The sequence below is a fragment of the Diorhabda carinulata genome, chromosome 10 (genome assembly GCF_026250575.1).
Source record: "Diorhabda carinulata isolate Delta chromosome 10, icDioCari1.1, whole genome shotgun sequence".
In the NCBI taxonomy this organism is placed as follows: Eukaryota; Metazoa; Arthropoda; class Insecta; order Coleoptera; family Chrysomelidae; genus Diorhabda; species Diorhabda carinulata.
This window is the reverse complement of record NC_079469.1, coordinates 10,199,578-10,222,199: the sequence shown is the minus strand read 5'-3', so window position 1 is coordinate 10,222,199 and position 22,622 is coordinate 10,199,578. Positions and strand designations below refer to the sequence as shown.

The following is a 22,622-nucleotide window of genomic DNA, read 5'->3' as shown; positions in this document are numbered from 1 at the left end:
GGGAGCTCAAATAAAATTAAAATCTTGATGAATAAATGGAAATTAAAGCCGTAAATAAGTCAAATCATATAACATTCAATTCACGCACATACAAATAACCACCAGTGGCACTTAACAACATTGCGTTAAAACAAGACAAAGAGACCATGGAGAAAGCGTACCTTAACAAAGAAGAAGAAGAAGAAGAAACAACTGGTATCAAATTTAGAGAAATGCTAATTGGCAAAAACTCACAATCAAAAATTGAAAATCTGCTCCTCTATAAGATAATTTTAAAACCCATATGGACCTATGGAATTCAACTTTGAGGTATTGCAAGTAATCCAACATAGAAATCCTCCAAAGGTTTCAGAACAAAGCCCTTGGAACGCTTCGAGCTACGTGCCTAATTCTATCATCGAAAGAACCTTCTAGTGCCTTCGGTTAGGAATGGAGCCAAGAATAAAAGTTTAAGTTAAAGTGTCAAAATAAGTTCCCACCCTAATCTACTCATAAGGAAACTAATGAAGAAAACGTAGAGGTTCGTCTTCTCAAAAGATTCAAACCAAACGAACTTTTGAATATATTTAGTTAGAATATAAAAAAATTTCAGTAACTAGATAATAAAAACTGACAGTTATAAATTCTAGTCCATGTTGTCACAAAAACGTATTTAAAAGAGTGTAAAAAGAATATCTTTATTGGAGGATACTTCTCCATTGCCATCTTTAATTAATATCTCAAGTACTTATTGTCTTATCAAGACGGATTGTATGTTAGATGGGGTTAGAAAAAAGAATAGCCATATCTGACAATGCCGTCATTCAAATTTGATTTTTCTGTATTGTGTTAATAAAATGTACACTTTATACTATTTCGTTGTTTGTTTTTCTTTAGAAGTTTGTTCTACATACATAGAAAGAGGAACTACGTATATAACTCTATTTCCTAGTTTTTTCTGGCTTACAAAGTATGAAAATATATTGATAAAGCATTAAGTTCTTTATTAGTCATCATTACTACGTCAAAAAATTAATATAACATCAAGAAACCTCAGAATAAATATGCATTCAATTAAAAAAAAAGAAAAATGGGAATCTTTTAAAGGAGTTCAGTTACATTACATTGAAATTGTAAAGTCATCGATGATTGAAAAGATTTAAAAGATATGAACTAAAATAAGCATTTTATTTATGTCCACGGTAAATTTGGACGATTACGTTTCTTTAATAAAGAAATTCAAATTTTTACAAACAGATCCGTACTGAATATGTTGTGTGATTGAAGTAAATCATCTGTCAAATTTCGTATGATGAGTGATCTATCAACTCTTATCTCTCTATATAACAAGTATGGACGGTAGAGAGAAACTGTTTAGCTGTATACGATAAATAACAGTTGAAAAACATACCAGAATGGCGCTGATTCATAAAAAGGTATGGCATGATTATAGCAATTGTAGATAAATTGAAGTATACCGAGTTAAAAAATATAAACTACAAGAATTATTATCGAAAAAGGTCCATTTCATCTCAGACTTTCTCACTAATAATATTTGACGCTTCCTTTAAAATTTACCCTGATGTAAATTTGTCGAGACCCTTATTGAACGCATTTCCACGGACACTTTTCAAGTACTCAGAATTTCTCTACCTTTAATACTAGGTAGCCAATGTCAATTAATATTTTGAAGAAAGCGGAGTAACACCAAAACGTCAAAATCTTCTCTATGAAAATTATTTCTCAAAATAAAGCAGAAAATGGACAATTAAATAAAGAAAAGTCTAAAAGAAATATATATATATATATATATATATATATATATATATAAATGAATTTCTTTTTTTTTTCTCTTATTTCTTTGGTTCACAGGTTGTTTGGATGAAATAATCAAACTTCGATGAAATATCACATTTTTATGTTAGATATGTATAACATAACGTTTCGCTCCTTCCATTTTCAAGAGAAGGATTAATATATGATGATTAAAATATTTGTAGAATAGATAAAAACATATTAGTAGATATCTTTAAAAAAATATTAAAAACAAAATATTAGAATTAATCTATTTATCTCGAAATTTCAATAAAACGATATCATACCAGGTAGATTGTAATAAACTAATTGATCAATTTATGGTAACTTTGGCTGAGCTTTTTTATATCTTGTCTATCTTGTTTTATGTATATCATTTCTTTGATTAATAATTTCTGATAGTTCGTGTCTTGAGCTAATATTTTTATTTTTTTAAAATGTGTAGAGCAGTCGATGCATCTTTGGTGTATTTGTGACCATTTATTCCATTCTCTAAGTATTGTGTAGTCATTCCTATATAATTTTCAGGACAATTCAGTCAAACAACCTACCCAAGAAATTAGAGAGAAAAAAAAATAAATTTATACTCAAATGGTTGAAGAAATCTTTTAAATATAAACAGTTAATTTAAGAATAGAATATAGTTAATTGTTAAAATTCTTGAGTTGAACTGTTAGTCTTGTAATACCCAATTTGACTGGTTTTTTAATACTGTAATGGTATAGTTGGCCAATTATCATTTTTACGGAGTAAACAAAAAATATATTCTGCAGTTCATACTGTTGATTCTTTTACACAATAAGCTATTGTATTTCAATATTTCAAGTGACTCAGCTAGTTAGGTTATAATAATTTTCACTTACCAATAAGATTGTGCACCCCTGCTTAGGCACGCGGTATTCACGAGTGTTAAGACCGATTCATAAACTTGACTTTCCGTTTGCCGCATCCGTTGACATTTGCTGTTACAAAATTAGAAACATTAGAATTCATAAGACTATTCGCAGTTGCCGTTTGACGTCCCCTTCTGCAGTTAGTAACTTTCAACACAAACATTTGCGTTTGTCCCAATAAAAAAACTCTTCATTATTTTCCATAAAATCGTTCATAAATACCGAAACACAAAAGTATCAGAAAAATACAAAGTAGTACTCACGTCAAAAAGAATAACAAAGTTTTTAGATTAACGGCAGCAAGTTTATCAATAAGGTGAATGATCATCAAACAGCAAACGGAAAGTCAGGTTTATGAATCAGCCTTTAATCAGTGTTGGTCTGGGAGGTGAACTCCTCCATTATCTCCAGATCCCACACTTCTAGATTTTGTTTATTGTGAATAAATAAAAATTAAAAAAAAATGTTGTTGTCGATAAACTGCCTATGTACACAAGAAGAATATGGTGCTTATTGTCGAAATAAATGTGGGTGGCACTTTAATTCAGCTGAAAAGTATTATATATCGATTAGTTTGTTATTATTGTTCGTATAGTTGTGAAATTATTTTCTGAATAAATTAATTAACCATTTTCCCTATAAAAGCCACTTTTATACTGCTAAAATAATTCTCAAAAGTCCTTTCAAATGTGGTATTAGAAGACACACATTTTAATTACAAAGGAATTAGTGAATGATTAGTGAATACAATTTGATAAAGAAAATAAATGCTTGGTAAAAGAGATTTTTTTTCATAACGTAGCCACGCTCTATAGATATCTTGGCATGTAGAATATATACTTAAATTTATATGAATTTATATTCAATTAGTAAATCCCTGATAAATATATTTGGCTGTCTAGTCATATTGCGTTGCTTGATTTTAATTTATTATAAGCTCTATATTTGATTGATAACATTATAGTAAGTCACCGTCCTAACATTTTAAAACAGCTTCGATTGTATGAGACTGAATTTGAAATTACGGACCAATTGTAAATGTACAAATTAAAATTATGGGTATTCGTATCTCTGAAAATTAAGGTTCAAAGCAACTGAAATGAGAATCAATGATTGAACCAGTGAGAAAGAAATATTAAATTATTTCATCGTTATCTGAGTATTATAACTTCAAATTCAGTTAGTGAGACATCGATGTATCATCAATATATTATTTACAATTTATTACTATTCAATTAATTGAATTATAAATAGTAGATAGACTTATATATCTTCAAAAATTATAATGGAACATCGAAAAAAAAACAACTAGGTACTCTTCTGGCAGTATGCCACGACTAATATAAAATCAAATTTTCCTAAAAACCGTGACGGTTGTAATTGTAATTACACCACCCTGCATCAAAATCTTTGACGGAATGAAAATAGATTTTCTTTATGCAGTTTTTGCAAGCTGATTTCAAAAATGCAATTCGTTTGTTTCCGCTACGTCTGGTTAACTAACAAATGGATAATTTCTATCGTGATGATTCATTCCAGGCTACTAAATAACAAGGCACGCACAAATTGTGGCATAAACGACAAAATTTTAAACCTTGTATAAGAAATATCCTGCTTGAAACTACCACCGCTGCACATAAAACTTGGATTGATTAAACAATTCGTAAACGCTTTATCAAAAGAAGGCGCTCAACTTCCCGAAAAATTTCTCTGCACAACCTCAGAAAAAATCAAGGCAGAAATTTTCGTGGGTCAACAAATCCGAATTTTAATGGAAGAAGCAACAATAAAGATTTAAAGTACACAAACCTAGTAGGATTCTACATTCCCAACTTGACTATTTCCCTAAGATTACAGTTTCACAAATACATAAAAGAAATGGAAAAATTTGATGACCGACAACTGCTTGAATCACAAGAGGAATTGTCAAGACACCCAATAAATTAGCAAGAAATCAAAAAAACGAATGTTGGAGAGCTAAAATATAATACTTTTACGTTAGTACCTTATCTAATTTCACATACTTCGAAATGCCTTCATGATTTTTTTTCAAAATAATCAATAATTCATCCTTTGTCAACTATTTATTTTCATTCATACATCTCTGTACACGTAAACTAATATTGAAAACAAAATTTATATTGTTGGTGTATGAAACAACGTCCAGTGAAATTAGAATATGAAATTGTAGAAAATCTGGACATGATAGAGAAAAACGAGAAGCAGGTATCGAATCAGCATAAAAAACACTATTAAATATTTTTATATGCAGGGTGGTGTTATTGATAAAACCACGTTCTTCTAGTTCGCAATTACAAGGAAAAATTATTTGTGCACATCGATTCCGATCATTGGGACCTGTCATCACAAAAACATGCATTCTTCGTTCAGTAGCACAAAAGATGACAAAGTCACAAATGTAATTTACACATTTCAAGTGGGCATCTTCACTTTTAATTGAGAAACAAAAACTTACCTATAACTACAGTAAAATATGTAATGAATATTGTAAATTTTGAACCGTATTTAAAATCAATTAGTTACCATATATTCACTTTTATCGAAGTATTAGTAGTATTTACTAATTATTTGTTCGATTTCTTGCAAACCAATGTGCAAGAATAAATTTGCATATGTTGAATATTGCACGTTTTTTGACATTGTAGGATAGCTGTCACTATCCAAAACTAATTAATAATAATAATAAAAACCTCGCAAATAAATTCCATGAAAAAAAAAGAAAATAAATTAGTTTAGGCTCACAATTATACCTAAAAATAATTTTGCAAAAGTACTCAAACCATTCAGCAGAATTGTTGGTTTTTGAAACAATTTTGACTAGATTTTTGTTTTCTTAGAAATGTAAGTGGCATCAGGCCGAGAAATATGCAATTTTGAAATCTGGCATGAATCGATAAGCTCTAACTGTGCATGTCTTTCATCAAGATATATTACATCGTGCCACTGCATGTAATTTCCCCACGTCAAACGGCCTGTGGAGACATTCAAAGTTTCTAGTATTGATTTTATACGTTGGACTAATTATCTGAGATGAATTGATTCCTAAGTACTAAATTTTATTTATTATACCTAACCTAACCTTCCGTTATTTGTAAGTTTTCAATTCCAACAAACTAGAAAAAATAAATTGGAAATATGTTTATAAACAGAGCTTATCCCAACTATCCATTGAAAAAAAAAGGTTAATAGGAGAAGATGTCAAGTGCTTTCTTTAATTTAATGTATCTTAAGAAGTCTAAGAATTTATTGAAATAAGGAATTACGTTCAAACTAATTTTTAATGATGATTCATTGAAAAATTCTACAGGTGATTCGTTTTATCCGTTTTTAAAATGTATTTCAGTTGGCTGATAGTAGTAAATCCTAAATGGGGTCTTCCTCGAATGTCATGTGAACCTATTAGATGATGTTACACTTTATGTATAATAAAAGATCCGTTTCACATTGAAATAGACAAATTTTGTTTAGATTCTGTAATGGTTGGTAGTAGGAAGTGAATTATCTAAATATCCTAACATCTTTAAAAAAAAGTTTTTTATGTAAAAAATTAAAATTGAATACTTGTTTGAAACTAAAAAAATGTCACCTCATAGACGCCAATAGATATGAATATTTCTCAAGTTTATTTTATCCGAATCATGCATATTAGATCCTGTAAACAGAAGAACAGATTTTGATCAAGAAATTTCAATATACTGGAATTTATTTTTATTTTTAAGTTGTTTCCTATCATTCATTCATACAAGTATCAACCTCATTCCATGTGAAAACAAAATGAAACTTTTTTACTGCATTTTTATTCAGTATTAAAGAAGATTCATGGTTTCTAGTCATGATTTTTCAACTAAAAAATGTCCCTTGTCAAATATGATGGTCTTTTTAGACTACTAAAGTATTAGAAAAATTTGTATCAATAACAGCTGCCTAGTAACATCAGAAATGGAGATGTATTTGTGTGATATCAGATATATAAGAAGTATTTATGTTCAATAAAAGATCCGTCTCACATGTACAAATTTTGTTTAAATTCAGTAATGGTTGACAGTTGAAAGTGAATTATCTAAATATCCTAACATCTTTGAAAAAAATGTAATTCTATGCAAAAAACTTGTTTAAAACTGAACAAATGTCACCTTATAGTCGCCAAAGTTTTTTACTGCATTATCACCGGACAAATTTAGAAACCATACTAGAGGTAGAGCCACTTATTAATAATGAGATGCAAGAGTTCTGTCTAGGGAAAATTTTATCTTTTGTGACATGTGTCTCTCAACGAATGATCAATTGTATAGAATGAATAAGAGAACGTCCGATGATATACATATAATTTGGCAGTCACTTAAATATATCGTAAAAATCTCAGTCTTGAAGCTTCTGAGACAGAAAGTGAATCAAAACTTTCATGTATATTGATTATTGTACCAATCTAATGTATACAAAATATTTCAGCTATATCATATAAAAACAATAAGGAAGAGATTTTACATTAACAGTAAGAATGAGAAATTTCAACAGTTTATCAACAATAAATGATTCATAAATATATACTGCAGTACATTGAAAATTAGTTTCGATTATGAACAGCCTACTCAGGATACATACCCAAATAAATAGCAGTATAAATAAATGTACGTCCGTTTCTCAAATAATAATGAAGAGTTATTGTAACTATAACTGCCACTTATTATCTTCTCACAATATAACAAATGGTAATCTCAATGGATTTATACATTAACCTTCTACAATGTACGAATCCCATTGAAAATATAAGACTTAAGTGCTATTGTACGTCATATTGGTAATAGTTCTGTTGCAATATTCCATAACTTGGCTCTCTATGCAGGTGTCAACTTGATCTATGTCTACAATCAGAAAGATTGCCCCCATTATTGCTACTACCAATCCAAATAAAACGACTCCAAGAGCAGGAAGTTTTTTTCTACAAAATATGAAACCTTCTTCTAATCGTAAATAACATAATGCCGGTAGGACGTAAGCCAGAGGGACAGCTGCTAATACACCCTGTGAAATAAAATAAAATTTATATGCAAACTAATACTCGTTCAAATTCTGTGCAAAATTTCCACGAAATAATTTTATTTCAAATACTGGGAACTGTGATTCAAGTAATGTTTCAGGAAACAGAGACTTTTCCATAAATGAAAAAGTATTTCATTTTTCAACTCTACTCTGGTTCAGCGAATGTTCAATATTTCCAATAATATTTGCGAATATCAGCAGAAAAAAGAAAGATGTATCCCTTGTACCCATAAATTTATAAAAATTGTACAAGCCTTTTCCGAGATATGTATTAATTCTGTATGTATTATGTATTATTAAAACCGATTAAGCTATGGTTTGATCTTTAGTTTATATCAAGAATTAACAAGATTGTTCTATTTTACAAGTGACTCAAGTAGTTAGTGCTTTTGGTTAACCTTGTAAAGGTAACTTGGAAATAACAGCAAAAAAACTAGGGGAAGAGTTGGCAAGGGAATTTAATGATGAAAATAACAAAAACGGTCAGGTTTTCGTTAGAACCACAAAAAATTTAAAAAATGTGAGGCAATGTTGATAATTTCTTCACAATAATCGTCGAGTTCATCAAATATAAAGTGCGAACGTTCAATCATTCTACCAAAACCCTTTATAATATTGTAAAAATGTAGGACACATGAAAAAGTTAGGTTCGGATCCTCCGTTTCATGTTGAGATGAAATTTAATCTACCTCTAGACCGCCAGTAACGTTTAAACCGAAGTTTGTTAGTGGACGCCATCTATAAAACGTGAAAAAAAACAGTTTCTGTAGTTTAACCCGACGTTTGAGGATTAAACTAATATAAATGGTCTTTCTGGGATGAGAAGCAGGAATTGTATTGACCATTCCAAAAAGTGCCGTTAAACTATCAAATGGCTGAGTAAATCAATTATATCAAGGGCATTAATAGTAAAAAACCGGCTCAAAGTTTGAAGCAACCATTGGTGATAATCGATAAGAAGTTTGAAAAACTCAAGCTGATTGGTACCATGGAGTAATTTTACACAATTTTACAAGCGTCAATCACTCGGTGCAGTTCACTACCGATTACTGTATACGGCCTTGACTGATCAAAAGAATGAAGGATTGATTGAAGTACGCTTGAAGTTCCTATCAATGGATGTTTGAGTTATTTAATCAAGCCACGTGATAATCTAGGGATATGTTTACAATCAAAATCTTTTTAGGAGATGGTATGTTAGTAGCTATTATTGAGTAATTTTCATATTTCATTATTCCCAGAAAAACAAGTTCTATATAGATTTTCTTTGAGAAAAATTGAACAAGGTTATCACTTACGTTCAGTTCCAAAACTACTCCTAGACAATAAGTCGTGATGGAAATTAAATACGTTGTAATCACTACCCCTAAAGTGATGAGATAATGAAGTTTTTCTGATACAGGAACATTCGGATCTCTGCTGAATAAAGACGTTTCTATAACTTCTCGACTCACCAAGCATTCAATTGGATAAGTGAGAAGGATTTGTATACTAAAAAGCAATCGACTAATATTCATCAGATCATCGTCCCAGCAATAATTTTCTAATAGGTCTCCTAAAATTATACCATAGGAAATTATGTACTACATTTGGATCAATCAAATGTTATAGTTCTCGAGATTTAAATATTTACCTTGAGAGTATGCTTTAAATGTTGAGTATCCAGCAATTCCAAACATGATTGCAACAACTAAACTAGTCAATATAGAAATATGTGTAACAATTTCCCATTTCTTTTGACTTGCATCAGCTAGAGAGCTGTATATTAAAAATGTGTTATGATGGCACATAAAAGCTGAAATAAAAATAAATTTTAGTCCTAAGAAATCATTCTCGCAAATTACTTTCACTTTGAAAAGATCCTTTGAATGTCCATGAAGTTCATATCCTAAATTTGACTGGAAATTAACAAAAAATTACGTGGCGTCTTGAGAAAATGATTAACTTACAATACCTCGGTAGTAAACAGTTAAAATTATACTGCGTAAGCTAGCGGCGAAAATATTTAATGCGATGATAAATTCGTCAATATCAAAATCGGCAAATTCTGCAGCGAAACAAAGAATTAAACTATACCGATGTAGAATGAATCATGTGGATCTTGATAAAAATTGTTACTGTCAAATTAGACTAAAGTTTGAGAAGAAAAATGATGAAGTCCACTCCACCAATCATAAGCTCACCGCCTCCAAACCTGTAGAGCGTCGTATTCATGGCATGTATTTGAAAAGCTAATGGCGGTATATGACCTGTCTTACCTAGTGTGGCGCATGAGGACGTGCTTGAGAAATGTAACTGCTATATGTAAAAAGGCAGATGCCAAATAAGAGTTCATAGCTCATTGCAGCTATGAACTTTGCAATGCTAATTACATTTCATCCTCATTATAACTTTTCTACTATTAACCTTCTAAAAACATGCACACTATCTCCATGCAGCAAAAAAAGCGCACATGTTCTCTTCAAATTATTTAGCTCAAGAGCTTAAAATTCGACTCCACTACGAATCAAAGGAAATCACAGAAACCTCCTATGTGTTAGCGAGGAAGATTCACAACCTTAAGCCCTAACTCATCTAATCTAATCTAACTCAGTACTATCCTCTCAATAAAAGAAACCTCAAATTAAGCAATTCAAGTTTGTGTGACACTTTTCAAAGAATTTTGAATTGAAATGTTTGATTCTTTTAAGAATTTATAGGAAAACTCAAAGGGACACAAAACTGATTCAAAGTTCTGATTACTAGAAACGATGAGTTAATCAATTTAAAAATTATTAATCAACAACAGGTTTGCATTGTGCACCGTACATGCAGGACATTTCCTTGAAGTTAATTAAATGATATTCGAATGTCGTGTCAATAAATTGATGAATAAGGTTATCTGTGTTGGTTATTTGATTTTTTTTCAGTTACTTCTTGACCACAAACTGTTTTATAAACGGAAAATACGTACCAAAAGCCATTATTCCTATTGCTGGTATAATATCCTTATTGATAAAGCTCCATGACTCAGGATGTTGTGGCCTACAATTTAAAAATTACAAAATATAGTAAAACTTGTTTCCTGCAACACAATGACCGCAGAATCCCGTTAGTAACAGATAGAATAAATAATATTTATTGCAGTAAGAGCATTTAATGAATCCTGAAAAATAGTTTTCAGGTATCTCAACATTCAGAAATTATTGTTAGTGAATTTAGGTATTAGTTACTATATATGTATATATGAAGCGAAAAAGAAGAAGAAGATTAATTACAATTGATAAAGCTTCAAATTCCACACAGTCATCAAAGATCACTGACATCAATATATCAATTTCATGAATATATTATATTAATAAGTAGGAGTTCAAAAACCTAACAAGAAACACACCTCGATACAAAGCGCAGTGAAAAATTATTTATTTACAATAATGAAGGTTTACAAAACCTCCTGTATCGATAACTTCCAAAACTTAACACGTTTCTAATCACTTTCAACTTATGTCGTGCGTTACTCTTCATTCCATTCTCACGAATATTCTCATAGGTCAACAGACACGAAACAGTTCGATAAGAGAGCAAAAAGAATGTTTTTTAAAGGCAACACACATTGCTGGGCTCACCAAAGAGTCAAAGTGATCAAACCATGTCAACAGCAGTATAATCGCATATTCATATATGGTAACTATGATAGATTTGAAATTTGAGTTTGACTATAATTTTAGTTTACAAAGTGAAAATATCAAATATTGAGTACCTAATTGTTAAGAAACTATATATAATTAATCTAGTTACTTACACTATGTCGCTGAGTGGTCCAATTCTCATAAATATCGAAAACAAAATAAAAACTATACATATGAGACTTAAGAATGAAACTTTAGCCAGTTTCGCTACATCCCTGTAGAGACAAAGAGGAATCGTGATGAATATGGTAGCAATCAACACGATAACTTCTCGTTTGGCAAATATCGAATCTGGTCCAATTCCCGTCAGTCTTACTATCACTTTTGTTACCGTATCACCTACTACAATGTTATAGGAAACCATCGCTACAAAATACATAAAGTTTACACTTCTCTGGTATATATAAGGACATGATTTATTTTACATTATCGTTTTACCCAATTTGCACAAATTTTATAAAGCCTACCGAAAAGTTTTTTTAGTAATAAACTCAGTTATTATATAAAAAAAAAGCTTCGAAAATGATCGATTATTTTAAAGTAGCGAGACATAAGTTGCCGAAATCACGGTTTGGGTGGTTTTTGAAGGATTACTTCGAGTTACTAGTGAAAAATAATAATCGATTATCTTCGATTGCTCGAGTGATATTCGTTAAAATTACTAAATTGAAGGACCGATAATAATGATTCATTTCTTTTGTATAAATATTGAACCTAAAATTATTGTTGATTTTGAACCAGTTATAACGGTAGCTCAGCTTTTGGCATGGCTTGAGAGACTCGGTTGAAGAATGACCAATACTTTGAATAACTTCTTGTAAGTTGGATCGAGACTCTATCAAAGTCATTGGTTATTTCTCCCATATCGACAACAATGTTAATAGTCTGCGCACCTAGACGTATAAAATCAATCAGTTGGTTGATACTTATCGGACAATTTTGTATCAAAATCCTGTCTTCTTCAAATCTGGATTTGGGATTAAGAATAAACGATTCTTTCTATATTTGGAGCTCTCTGCTTAATATCTTTTGGCAGCAACCGCAGAAGACTGCACCAGATCGTTTAAATCAGTTTGGGTTTATCTTACTTATAAGATTGCTGTTCTCAACAGCCGTGCTTAAGATTTCGCGTTCTAAAGAAACTACCATTGAAGGAGTTGAGTTTCACATCTTACTGTTGGTTCTGTTTGCGCCTTTAGTATTTAGCTCTTCGATTATACCGAGGGTGAGGAAACTACTACTGGAGGAGCTGAGTATTCACATATCAGTTGTGGTCGTGTTTGGGACTTCAGCCAACCGAGTAGGAAACTACTTTGAAAAATTGTTACCACAGATATTGTTTCGTCAACTTAAAATAAGTAGGTGAACGTCACGCCCGTGTTTTAATCTAGATGAGAGCTTTCTTTAACAGTTCATTTTGAAAACAATGCACATAGTTTGGAAATTTTTCCTTTGTTAACTGAAATTAACTTTTTTCTTCATTATACACCTTAACTGAATAAGTACGCCACTGACAAAGTTCTTCAAGATATTTGCCAGTGATGCCACTTCCTTGAATGAAGAAAATTTTGTTGTTCCGCTTTTTTATACGACTCCATATTTTCGTAAGCAGAAAAATCCTAGGTTACCAATTCAGGGGGCAAGTAAAATCTCTTCAAGTATCTTTAGCGTAGTCGTCATCACCATATTGACCCATATTTCATTTCTGCATTGATGCTGGAGTGAAGTGGAACATACCATGATAAAAAACAGGCACCCGAGGCAACCCGATAACTGAACTTTGGCGTCAAACCAAGACAGGACGACAAAAGAACGTTACATTTCAAACTTTCAAAATGTGGAGGTTTTCAGGTACAAAGAAGCATTAATGTACGTGGTGATGATCACGTTGAACATAAGTACAAGCATATATACTAGTAATATCTTTGGGTATCTTTGGCTATTCTTGTATCTCAAAGTATATGTTCTAAATAATTCATTTATATTATTAAAATTCCAAATTTAGTTTGTGGTGTTACGAACGACAATCAAAATCCCAGCAGAAAAAAAGTTTGAATGTTGATTATTATCATAAAATATCTTACATTGTATGTGAAGCTTCAAAAGAATAACGTTTCAAAAATCCACATATGTGGCAATTAGTACTAAAGCTGAACTATTAGAAATAAAATACCTATAAATGGGTAAACGAATTGTAATATTCCAAGAAAAATATAACCAGCTCTTCCGAATGCAGCTTCCATTATTCCCTGGTAAGAGAACTTTCCACTGATGTGCCCACTTCGCACCATTAAAATTAAGGAGTAGTCAGTAACGAACGCTACGAAAATCAAAAGCAAAATTCCAAAACCAAATCCGGATTCGTGAAGTGCATAAGGTATTCCTGAAAATAATCTGTAATAAGCAACAAAAGTAGGTTCGTGAACTGAATAAACTGAATATAAATAGAATGGAATTCAGATAGAAATCGTTTCATTGTAAAACGGGTTTTCGGAAAATTTACTTATAAATCTTTCTACGTATTGAACTAAACTTTTTTCATCATATTTTATGGAAATCAATTATTGTTTTGACTGATATAAATCAACTAGCACTCATCAAAATCTTTTAATTTGTTCGTATATAACTGTTGACAGTATTTTGAAGAAATAAAACTTAATAAGTCGTGTGACTAACTATGAAAAATATATTTTTTGACCAAAAATCGATTTTATTCATCGATGTAATCTCGTTCAAGAGCAATACAATAATTTCAACGCTTCTCTAACTTCTCGATGCCGTGCTTGTAGAAGGATTTATCTTTTGCCTAAAAATAGACTTCAGTTTCAGCAATTGCTTCTTCATTTGAGCTGAATATCTTACCAGCGAGTATTTTTTTGAGATCAGCGAATAGCCAGTAGTTGCTGGGGGCAGATCTGGATTATACGGTGGATGTAGAAGCAATTCGAAGTGTAATTTGTTCAATTTAACCGACTTATGAATGGTGAATGCTTTGGTGAAACAGTGGCTTTTTTCGACCGATTTTCCTTGATTTTTGCATTCAAGCGATCCAACAACTCTATTTAGTATTCGCTATTAATTTTTCCTCTCTTTTGGAGATAGTCGAACAATATTCTATGGGCATCCCAAAATTATGAAGCCCAAACCTTCCAGCTGACTGTTGTGCCTTTGAACGCTTTGGCAGATGATGCCTACAGAAAGTAGGCATCATCTGCAGAGCCCTCAGATGATGATCGTTTTGATTCCGAAGTGATGTGAGTAAAGCGGCACCCACTTTGAAAAAAGCTTTCACTTGATCATGCATAATTGTAAACACACTGCCTTTTAATATATTTACAGCATCAGCTATCTCACACAACTTAAATTTACGATAAGATATAACCAATTTGTGGACTTTTTTTATCAGAAGTAACCACCTCAATTGGACAATCATCGATGTCTGTACGACCACGTTTAAGCTTAATATTTTTTTCATCAAGAAGTAATGATAAATTAACACATGAAATTGTTTGGAATTCATTGTTTTGAAAATAATAAAAGTAGCTTCACTTTAATGGCTGTCACTTTTTTCTGACCACTCGCAATGCCATTGATTAAATGAAATTTAACACATAGTCTTTTCAAAGTTAGTACATCATAAACGTCATTTGGATTTGACAATGGTAGCGCCGTCTGTCTGTTAGTTAGACGACTTGTTGAGTGATGTTATATACCAGTCACTGTAGTTGAATGTGCAGCTTATTTAAGGACAGATTCGTTGCTTCCATATCAACCAAAAACTCTTAAGTATCATGCGTTGAAAAAAGATTACCAAAGACTATAGGTTATCTTTAATAATTTTTACGAACTTCGAATGAAATCCTTCCGAGATTTTGAACTCTAAATAGAAGGGAAGATTGCAAGTACTCTCATTTTTATAAAAAATATCACTTTTGCGGTTAGTTTACCTGAATAGATTTCCATTCATTTGCTTTCATGCGCGATTTCTTTAACTATTTTTGTCACATCGAAAAAAAAATGTGTAGTGATGCTAATAGGATGGTGTCATCAGAAAGTGTTATCGCTAATACACTATTAACTAATAAATATTATTGAAGATATAAGAGATATCTGAGAAAGCTGCAAAATACTATTTTCTGTGTCCTAAATTTTGGTTTAAGCTTTTCGATTACACCAGGAACTTGCTCATATATTAAGTATTCCTCTCCGAGTCTAGATTTGATATCAGATTTGTTTGAGAGCTTACTTATATATCTGTATTATTTCATTTCTGAACATTTTCCGGCTTAGAAAGCAGTATGAAGTGTCATTTTCTACTGTGATAAAATTAAGTGATCGCCGTAGTGTAATAGATTGGTTCTTTTTCTGCTCATTCAGTAAGGGTCCACATCCAGATACGGACAATATCTAAAATTGGAAATTTGGCATGACACTTCCCTGAATGTAAACTTTCGGATCCGTCGTCAGTCTGTAAATCCCTTCTATTTGTTTCTAAAGGAGAGCATGACACAGATAGAAGTGAGAAGTCACCTAATAGAACAAGAAGTCATGAAGCTTGGATCTAGGTTTTCTTCAATTATTTCACTTTGATATTCACATGCAAAAATTTATCAGTCCCTGTATGAAATTGGTACGTTGCCGTCTTTTAATGATTACTGTGGAAATTAAATAGACGTTAGAATCATAAAATGTGATTCATAATGAGGTTATCGTCTTCAATTTCTTTATAATTATTGATATAGATCGCCATGGTACTTTTAATCTTATATATCTCAACTACGTTCAGTGAATGTCCACCATTAATTGTCGAAAATGTACAATAGATTATTCATTAGAATAAAACATATCCTAGAAGGCTTACTTGTTATTTTTCTTTTATCAATTTTGTTCTATTTTTAGCGTTGTTTCTCTTTTTCTTCTTCCTCCAATCGTACTTTCTTTCTTTTTAGATACTGATTCGTTCAATATGACCTATCTATCTCAATATGTGACCAATTCAGGTTGATGATAAAAATGTTAAACAATTTCATTTAAATGGGGAATTATAGGGCAACGTTGCAAAATTATAGGTACTTACGTGAAAAAAGAAAAACCGCTTGTAGGATTTAAAATTTTTAGTGTAGCATCAAAATATTACAACTGTTTTAATACTCACCAATAACCCCACTTCCTAGTATAGAATTAATAAAATTAAAGCTGGCCCATGGAAGGGTATTAGTCTTATCATTTTCATCATCCTAAAAAGACATATCTTATGAATGTTATAATTGAATACAATCATAAAATGTTCATAATTTGTCTAATAATAAAATAAACATTGAATTATTTGACATATGAAAAATCTTTGAATATTTTACTTAAATATTTTGACGTTATTTAATAGTACATAGGAGCCAAAGAATGTAAAGAGTATTCAAGAACTTAATATGTGTAGGAAGGGTCAAAATCATTCCAGCCAATTTCAGTGATACCTGCTCTAACCTTTATCATTTCTAAGAACGAAGAAGTCTCGTCAATTTCTTTTTAACTGACCGTCGCGTCGCTAGCTTTGAACAAGGCTCTTCCATTATCTCAAATCCTATAATTCTCCGCTGTGTATGAGCTTGATAATTGCAGAAAATATGTATCGCAATTCTCTTCTTTATTCCCTATAATTAGTTTTGCCGCCCCTTACTCCTCCCGGCGTTAGACCAGAAGTTTTTCTAGCACTATCATATCTCAAACAAGAGAAGCGTGGTCTTTACTACTTTCAGATCTTCCTGAATGAGGTTTTTAGACTTATATATCTCTTCGAAATGTAGATTTGTGTTTAGACATATTTAAAGGTAAACACTGGTCTACTAGGAAGATGGGTGTATGTGTGGTCATTGGAAGACAAGCTGTATTTTTAACATAGACAACCTGTATGTTTTTCAAATGAGTTATGAATTTGCTATTGGTCAATTTAATAAATAAAAACTGAAATATTTCACATTTATATGCTTCATACTTACACTTATGAGTTGTTTCATATCATCAAAAGCATTTTCGTTTGAATCAATACTGCTTCCCTGAAATAAAAAACAAAAGTTAGTGATAACCCAAATATTTTTTCATTTGAGTATTAGTGACATGTCATTCGACTTGTTTCGTTTTTTTTTTCAAACATTTTAAATATTCATTTGTTCACGTAAACTTTAGTTTCGATGCTTAAACTTTATCTATCTATGCTCTAAAAGTGTTAAAATCAAAGTAAGTTTAGTAAAATTTGTGGTGATAGTATACTAGTTTCCACTGTTTACATACCCCAGCTGAAAGTTGTTATTCATTTAGGTAAAATTATCCAGAAAAAATTAAATTCTGTCACGTCTGGTTTAAGAAATATTTATTAACTTAACTGAAATACATAATTTTGGTGTCAATACTAAAAAAAATTAGAAATATTAGAAATTACTAATTCTTGCTATCTTTTCATAGCTATTTGATTAAAATCGTCCTGATCTTGCGTGTCCTTTACTTGTTGCTGCAACTAGAATTGAACTTTTACTCAGCAGTAGGGTCGAACAGTAACCTCTTACATTTTTGAAACCGTTTCAGACAAATGTTATTTGTTTCATTGACATTTCAGCAAAAAATTGACAAATATAAATAAATACTAAGAATCGAATATTTTTAAATATATCTTTTGTTTATTATCAGGATAAATCGATAGCAATCGAAATTTATCAAAAATAATCACCACTGAAATTAATCATATCGCACTACGGATTACTTTATCAATATATACAATGAGTAGGTACAAATTGGAGTAATGAACTTTTCATAAACAAGGTTATCGATTTCATTTATGTAGTATGAAATTAGTGCTAAAAATTTCATTCAAATTATAACAATTGATATAGGAATAAAAACCTCTCTACATGAAATACTTCCATATTCATTATTCGTATATATAGGTATCAAAGTTTTGTGTTGTGTGTAGAGGGTTATAAAAAAAAATAAACTTTGATCATAATCAAATTCCTAAAGGAGAATAGAATCTCGTGGGAGGGGCAGCTCGTGCTAGTCACAGGAGTGCTGCAGAGCTATAAAGAAAATTGAGAACTAACAAAAATGAGAATTTACATAATTTTAATAATAATAATCTAAACTAACACAAAATGTTCTATTATTTATCCTATTTCAGCTTATAAACTGGCGGCACAAACTTAGTTCATCACCAAACGCCACTTCTTATGGTCAGCACAGGTCGGATATGAAAATGCCAGCCGGTTTTACCGAACGAAAAAATTGGCTGAAAAACCTCATAACGGGCGCGCGTGAAACCTTTTGTAGGCCGGAAAACCCTCGTAAGAAGTGATCGAAAGTGTCGGAAAACTCATCTGAAAAACCTTATAACGTGCGTGTGCGAAACTACCAGAAAAAATGGTGTAGTCAAGAGGTTTCTAATAAAGAAACAAAGTTGGATTTAGCTATCGAAGCTTTAGCTACCTTGCATGCTGATAAGGAGACTGCGATGACAAGCGGGTCCTCGACCTCAATCACAATACCGAAATCGCTGGTGCTCTGTTCGGTACCTTCAACTGCCGAATCTACATCTAGTCTGAAACAGGTCAGCTTGTCTGTTACCTATCTTTTACAACAGTAGCTAAGTTGCATGTTGGTTTTTACGAGAATCAAGAGAAAATTTTGAATTAATATTTTAAAAACGCCATATATATATAAATATAAGTTTCCCCTGGTTGTCATATTCTTTATATAAAAGTGGAGCATACTGCAGAGTTTGCGTGGTAATGGGACGTTCACTTGATGAAGGTAAAGGTGGTCATCAAAGGATCGGCCAGCTGATAATCGAACCTTTTTGGTAAATGCAAAAATGCCCTAAAAATATTTGAAACTCATACGAAATCGGGATACCACAAGCGAAATTCAGAACTGGCAGATAACTTTCTAAAAGTCTTTGCAGGCTTTTTCGGTCACTAAGGAGCTGAAGGAAAGATACAAGAGGAGAATCGAAAGAAACTAATACCCATAATAATAATAATAATTTTTTTCTGCAAACGAGGCATCTGCTTGAGAGGTAAAATCGATTAGGGCGCATACAAATTACGCCGGAATCTGAACAACCACTGCAGAATGATGGTAATTTTAGAACCTTGCTGCAGTTATTGCCTGAGTCTGGAGATAAAGATCTGGCTGAGCATTTGAACACTTCACAGAAGAATGCCCTATACGCAAGCCCTCACGTTGACGAAACCACCGACATCGGACAAGTCTCGTTATTGTTAATTTCACAGATAATAAACACCATAGACTCAAAGAGATGTTACTTGAGTACATTCCACCGGTCGATGTTTCAGGATCCGGTCTCGCAAATCTTATTATTACAACTCTGAAAAAGAATGGACTTGAATATTCTCATGTGGATGGTCAAGGTTACGATAGGATTGCAGCTATGAGTGGGTATTTGCATGGTGCCCAAGCTCATGTTCTCTTGCTCTTTATGTACACTGTAGTGCACACTCTCTCAACCTTGCTATTACTGATTCATGTTCATTAACAAATGTTCAAAATTGCATTGGGATTGTACAGTCTATTGGTTCCTACTTTCGACATTCTGCTCAACGCACTGCTTTGTTGAAAGAAAAAATTCAAGAGCTTGAAGAGCTACTACCCTTCGGTACTAGCTCTTCAAGGCCACCAACATGAAGATATTATAAAAATCAGGGAAATTTATTCAGCGATTGTGAACGCTCTCGAAGAACTCTGATTCTTCAAAAAGTTATGAGCTATACACTGTCGCTATCAAAACAATTACAAACAATTGACATCAATCTCATCACGGCATTTCAACATCTAGATATTATTATTAATGTCTTACAACTCCTGAGGAACAACACTGACGTCGAATATCTTCATCTCTATGAAGACGCAAAGATTTTACTGGAAGAAAATGGTGTTATACTGCGAATGCCCCGCGTCGTCGGAAGACAACTAATTAATTGGATGTATGCACGTATTACAAAATTAATTTTTTCATTCCATTTCTTGATCATACAATTCAACAATTGGTTGAAAGGTTTACCAAACACCGTAATGATGATACAAGTAGTATCAGTAATTTTTCCTATGAATATATAGATATTAAATAATTAAAAGTATATTTTTGTTGTTTTATTTACTTCAAACCAAACTAACATTTATTCAAATCGACAAATCGTATTGAATATTAGTTCTTTTTGGAAATAACATATCCATCCCATAATATTTGATATAAACTACTTATTTATCGCTTTTAGAAATATATGAGCTTCTAAAGCCATATTAGTTCGGTGCACCGCCCTGGGACTCGACGTTCAAAAGGAATAACAGAAATGTATGGAAACTAAATAAAGAGGAAGCTAAACGGTAAATCGATTCCAAATAATACTGAAATCATAAAACTGAAACGATACGGATGAAGTATGAGAATGAGGTAAATAAAGTTGGGAGTCTAGAAGACACTAGAAAAAGCTAAGAGAAAGACCAACAATACAAAAAATTGGACGAAACATAGATGAAGACAAAACTACAATCTTAGTGATGCAATATTTAGTAGAATCCTGTGGTAATCCTCTTTTCTTTAGGATAGTATCATGTGCCTAATCCTTTTTTCTTAGATTTTAAATTCTAATGGATCTAATCTAAACTCTAATCTAAAAATCTGATGGATGGTCCGTCTTCTGTTTTCATTTTTACTCTGCCTTTTATCTTAACTAGTCGTGGTCTAGTTGTTTTCCGACCTTAAATGCTTGGCATAGAATGGGAGACAACTAGAGAAAGTTTGGAAGCAAAGAAGACACGAAAAAAGCTCAGGGGCAGACCACCAACCTCATGGTATGGCCCTATAGATGTAAATCGTGCAGATAAAGTCTTGACGCAAACAAAAGTCATCCTGGTAATTGATAGAAAAAAAATGGGAAAAACTTATCCATAAATTAACAATTGAATGCCTCAAACCTTACGGGAAGAAAGGCTAATAGGTTATTTGGTAATTAGCGCATGCGATTATTGAGGTAACCCGGTAGGTAGGTTGAAAAACGAAAATTATATTGTAATTGCACTTTTAAATATAATAGTACTATTAAAATGTTAACACCCAATATAATAAAGTCATCAATCGTGTCTAGATAAGATATATTTTTAAAACTAATATGACCTTTAAGCATACTAGCTATAATTATTCAAAAGTATAACGAAGGTAGGTACGTATTTTGATGAAAAATGAAAAATTATTATTAATAAAAAACGAGCCAAGGGCACAATTCCATTTTGAAAACTTTGTTGCTACCAAATTTTTTTGTTTATTTTAATAATAAATGATATGGAATATCACAGAAAAATTTCAGATAAAGACATTTATTTATCAGGCATATTTTAATTAAGTACACAACCGTAAAGATATCAAGTTTTATTTACCGTGTAAATTTCCAGTTGTTTGACCTACTTACCCGATCTTCCGACAAATGTCTTCGTCCTCCACCCTCCAGCATATAACTTTTTTCATTCATATTTATACCCCCTGTTGCTAACATTTTGTCGAAAACTAACACAAAACACACAACAATAATTCAATTAAATTTTCTCTATATTCTTCGAAATATATGTACGGAAAGAAGAAACAGAAGATACATGTTTTCTTTGGAAAAATGATGAAGTAAATGTCACGAAGGACGGAGCTGAATATATGAATGAAATTGGATCTTCTCATTCCTAATATCGATTACGAACAGAATCATGCGCTACAGAAAATCACCGTAGTTTACGAGGGGAAATTTAAGTTCAATAAACAATTTTCTATTTATTATCTTAACTATAATATTTGTATTATGTACTTGTTTGAAATTAAACACAATTCTAACTAATAGTTTGAATTATTATTCATCTAAACTTATTCCCTTTTGCTGAGCAACCGCAAAGAAACTTGAACCATAAACTCGCTTTGTTCATAATCTAAACTTTAGAAATATAAAGAAGTTAACAAAGAGCGATATAGAGGTTATATATAAGAAAATATTCCTCCTCTTGATCATGAGATAGAATACGTACAAAAATACTAAGTAGAAATTTGTGAATATCCTCATATTTCCTTCAGGATAACACCATAATCCTACTTGAGATACTGCTAATTTTCATGTATTGGCAGATAAGTATTTATAGTTTGATAAACTAAAGCATTGTATTTTAT

At 31.7% G+C, this 22,622-nt stretch overlaps 1 protein-coding gene across 1 annotated transcript; it reads right to left on the bottom strand.

The window, feature by feature from the left end:
• Window positions 1–2,215: 2,215 nt before the first annotated feature.
• Window positions 2,216–22,265, bottom strand: LOC130898682 (putative sodium-coupled neutral amino acid transporter 11). Its single transcript, XM_057808140.1, has 9 exons — window positions 21,886–22,265; window positions 17,410–17,466; window positions 16,572–16,653; window positions 13,590–13,799; window positions 11,530–11,782; window positions 10,702–10,772; window positions 9,382–9,543; window positions 9,047–9,303; window positions 2,216–7,730 (listed from the first exon to the last, which is right to left on the bottom strand). The coding sequence occupies exons 1-9, from the start codon at window positions 21,967–21,969 to the stop codon at window positions 7,482–7,484; spliced, it is 1,425 nt and encodes a 474-aa protein (XP_057664123.1). The 5' UTR covers window positions 21,970–22,265; the 3' UTR covers window positions 2,216–7,481.
• Between the last annotated feature and the right edge of the window lie 357 nt (window positions 22,266–22,622).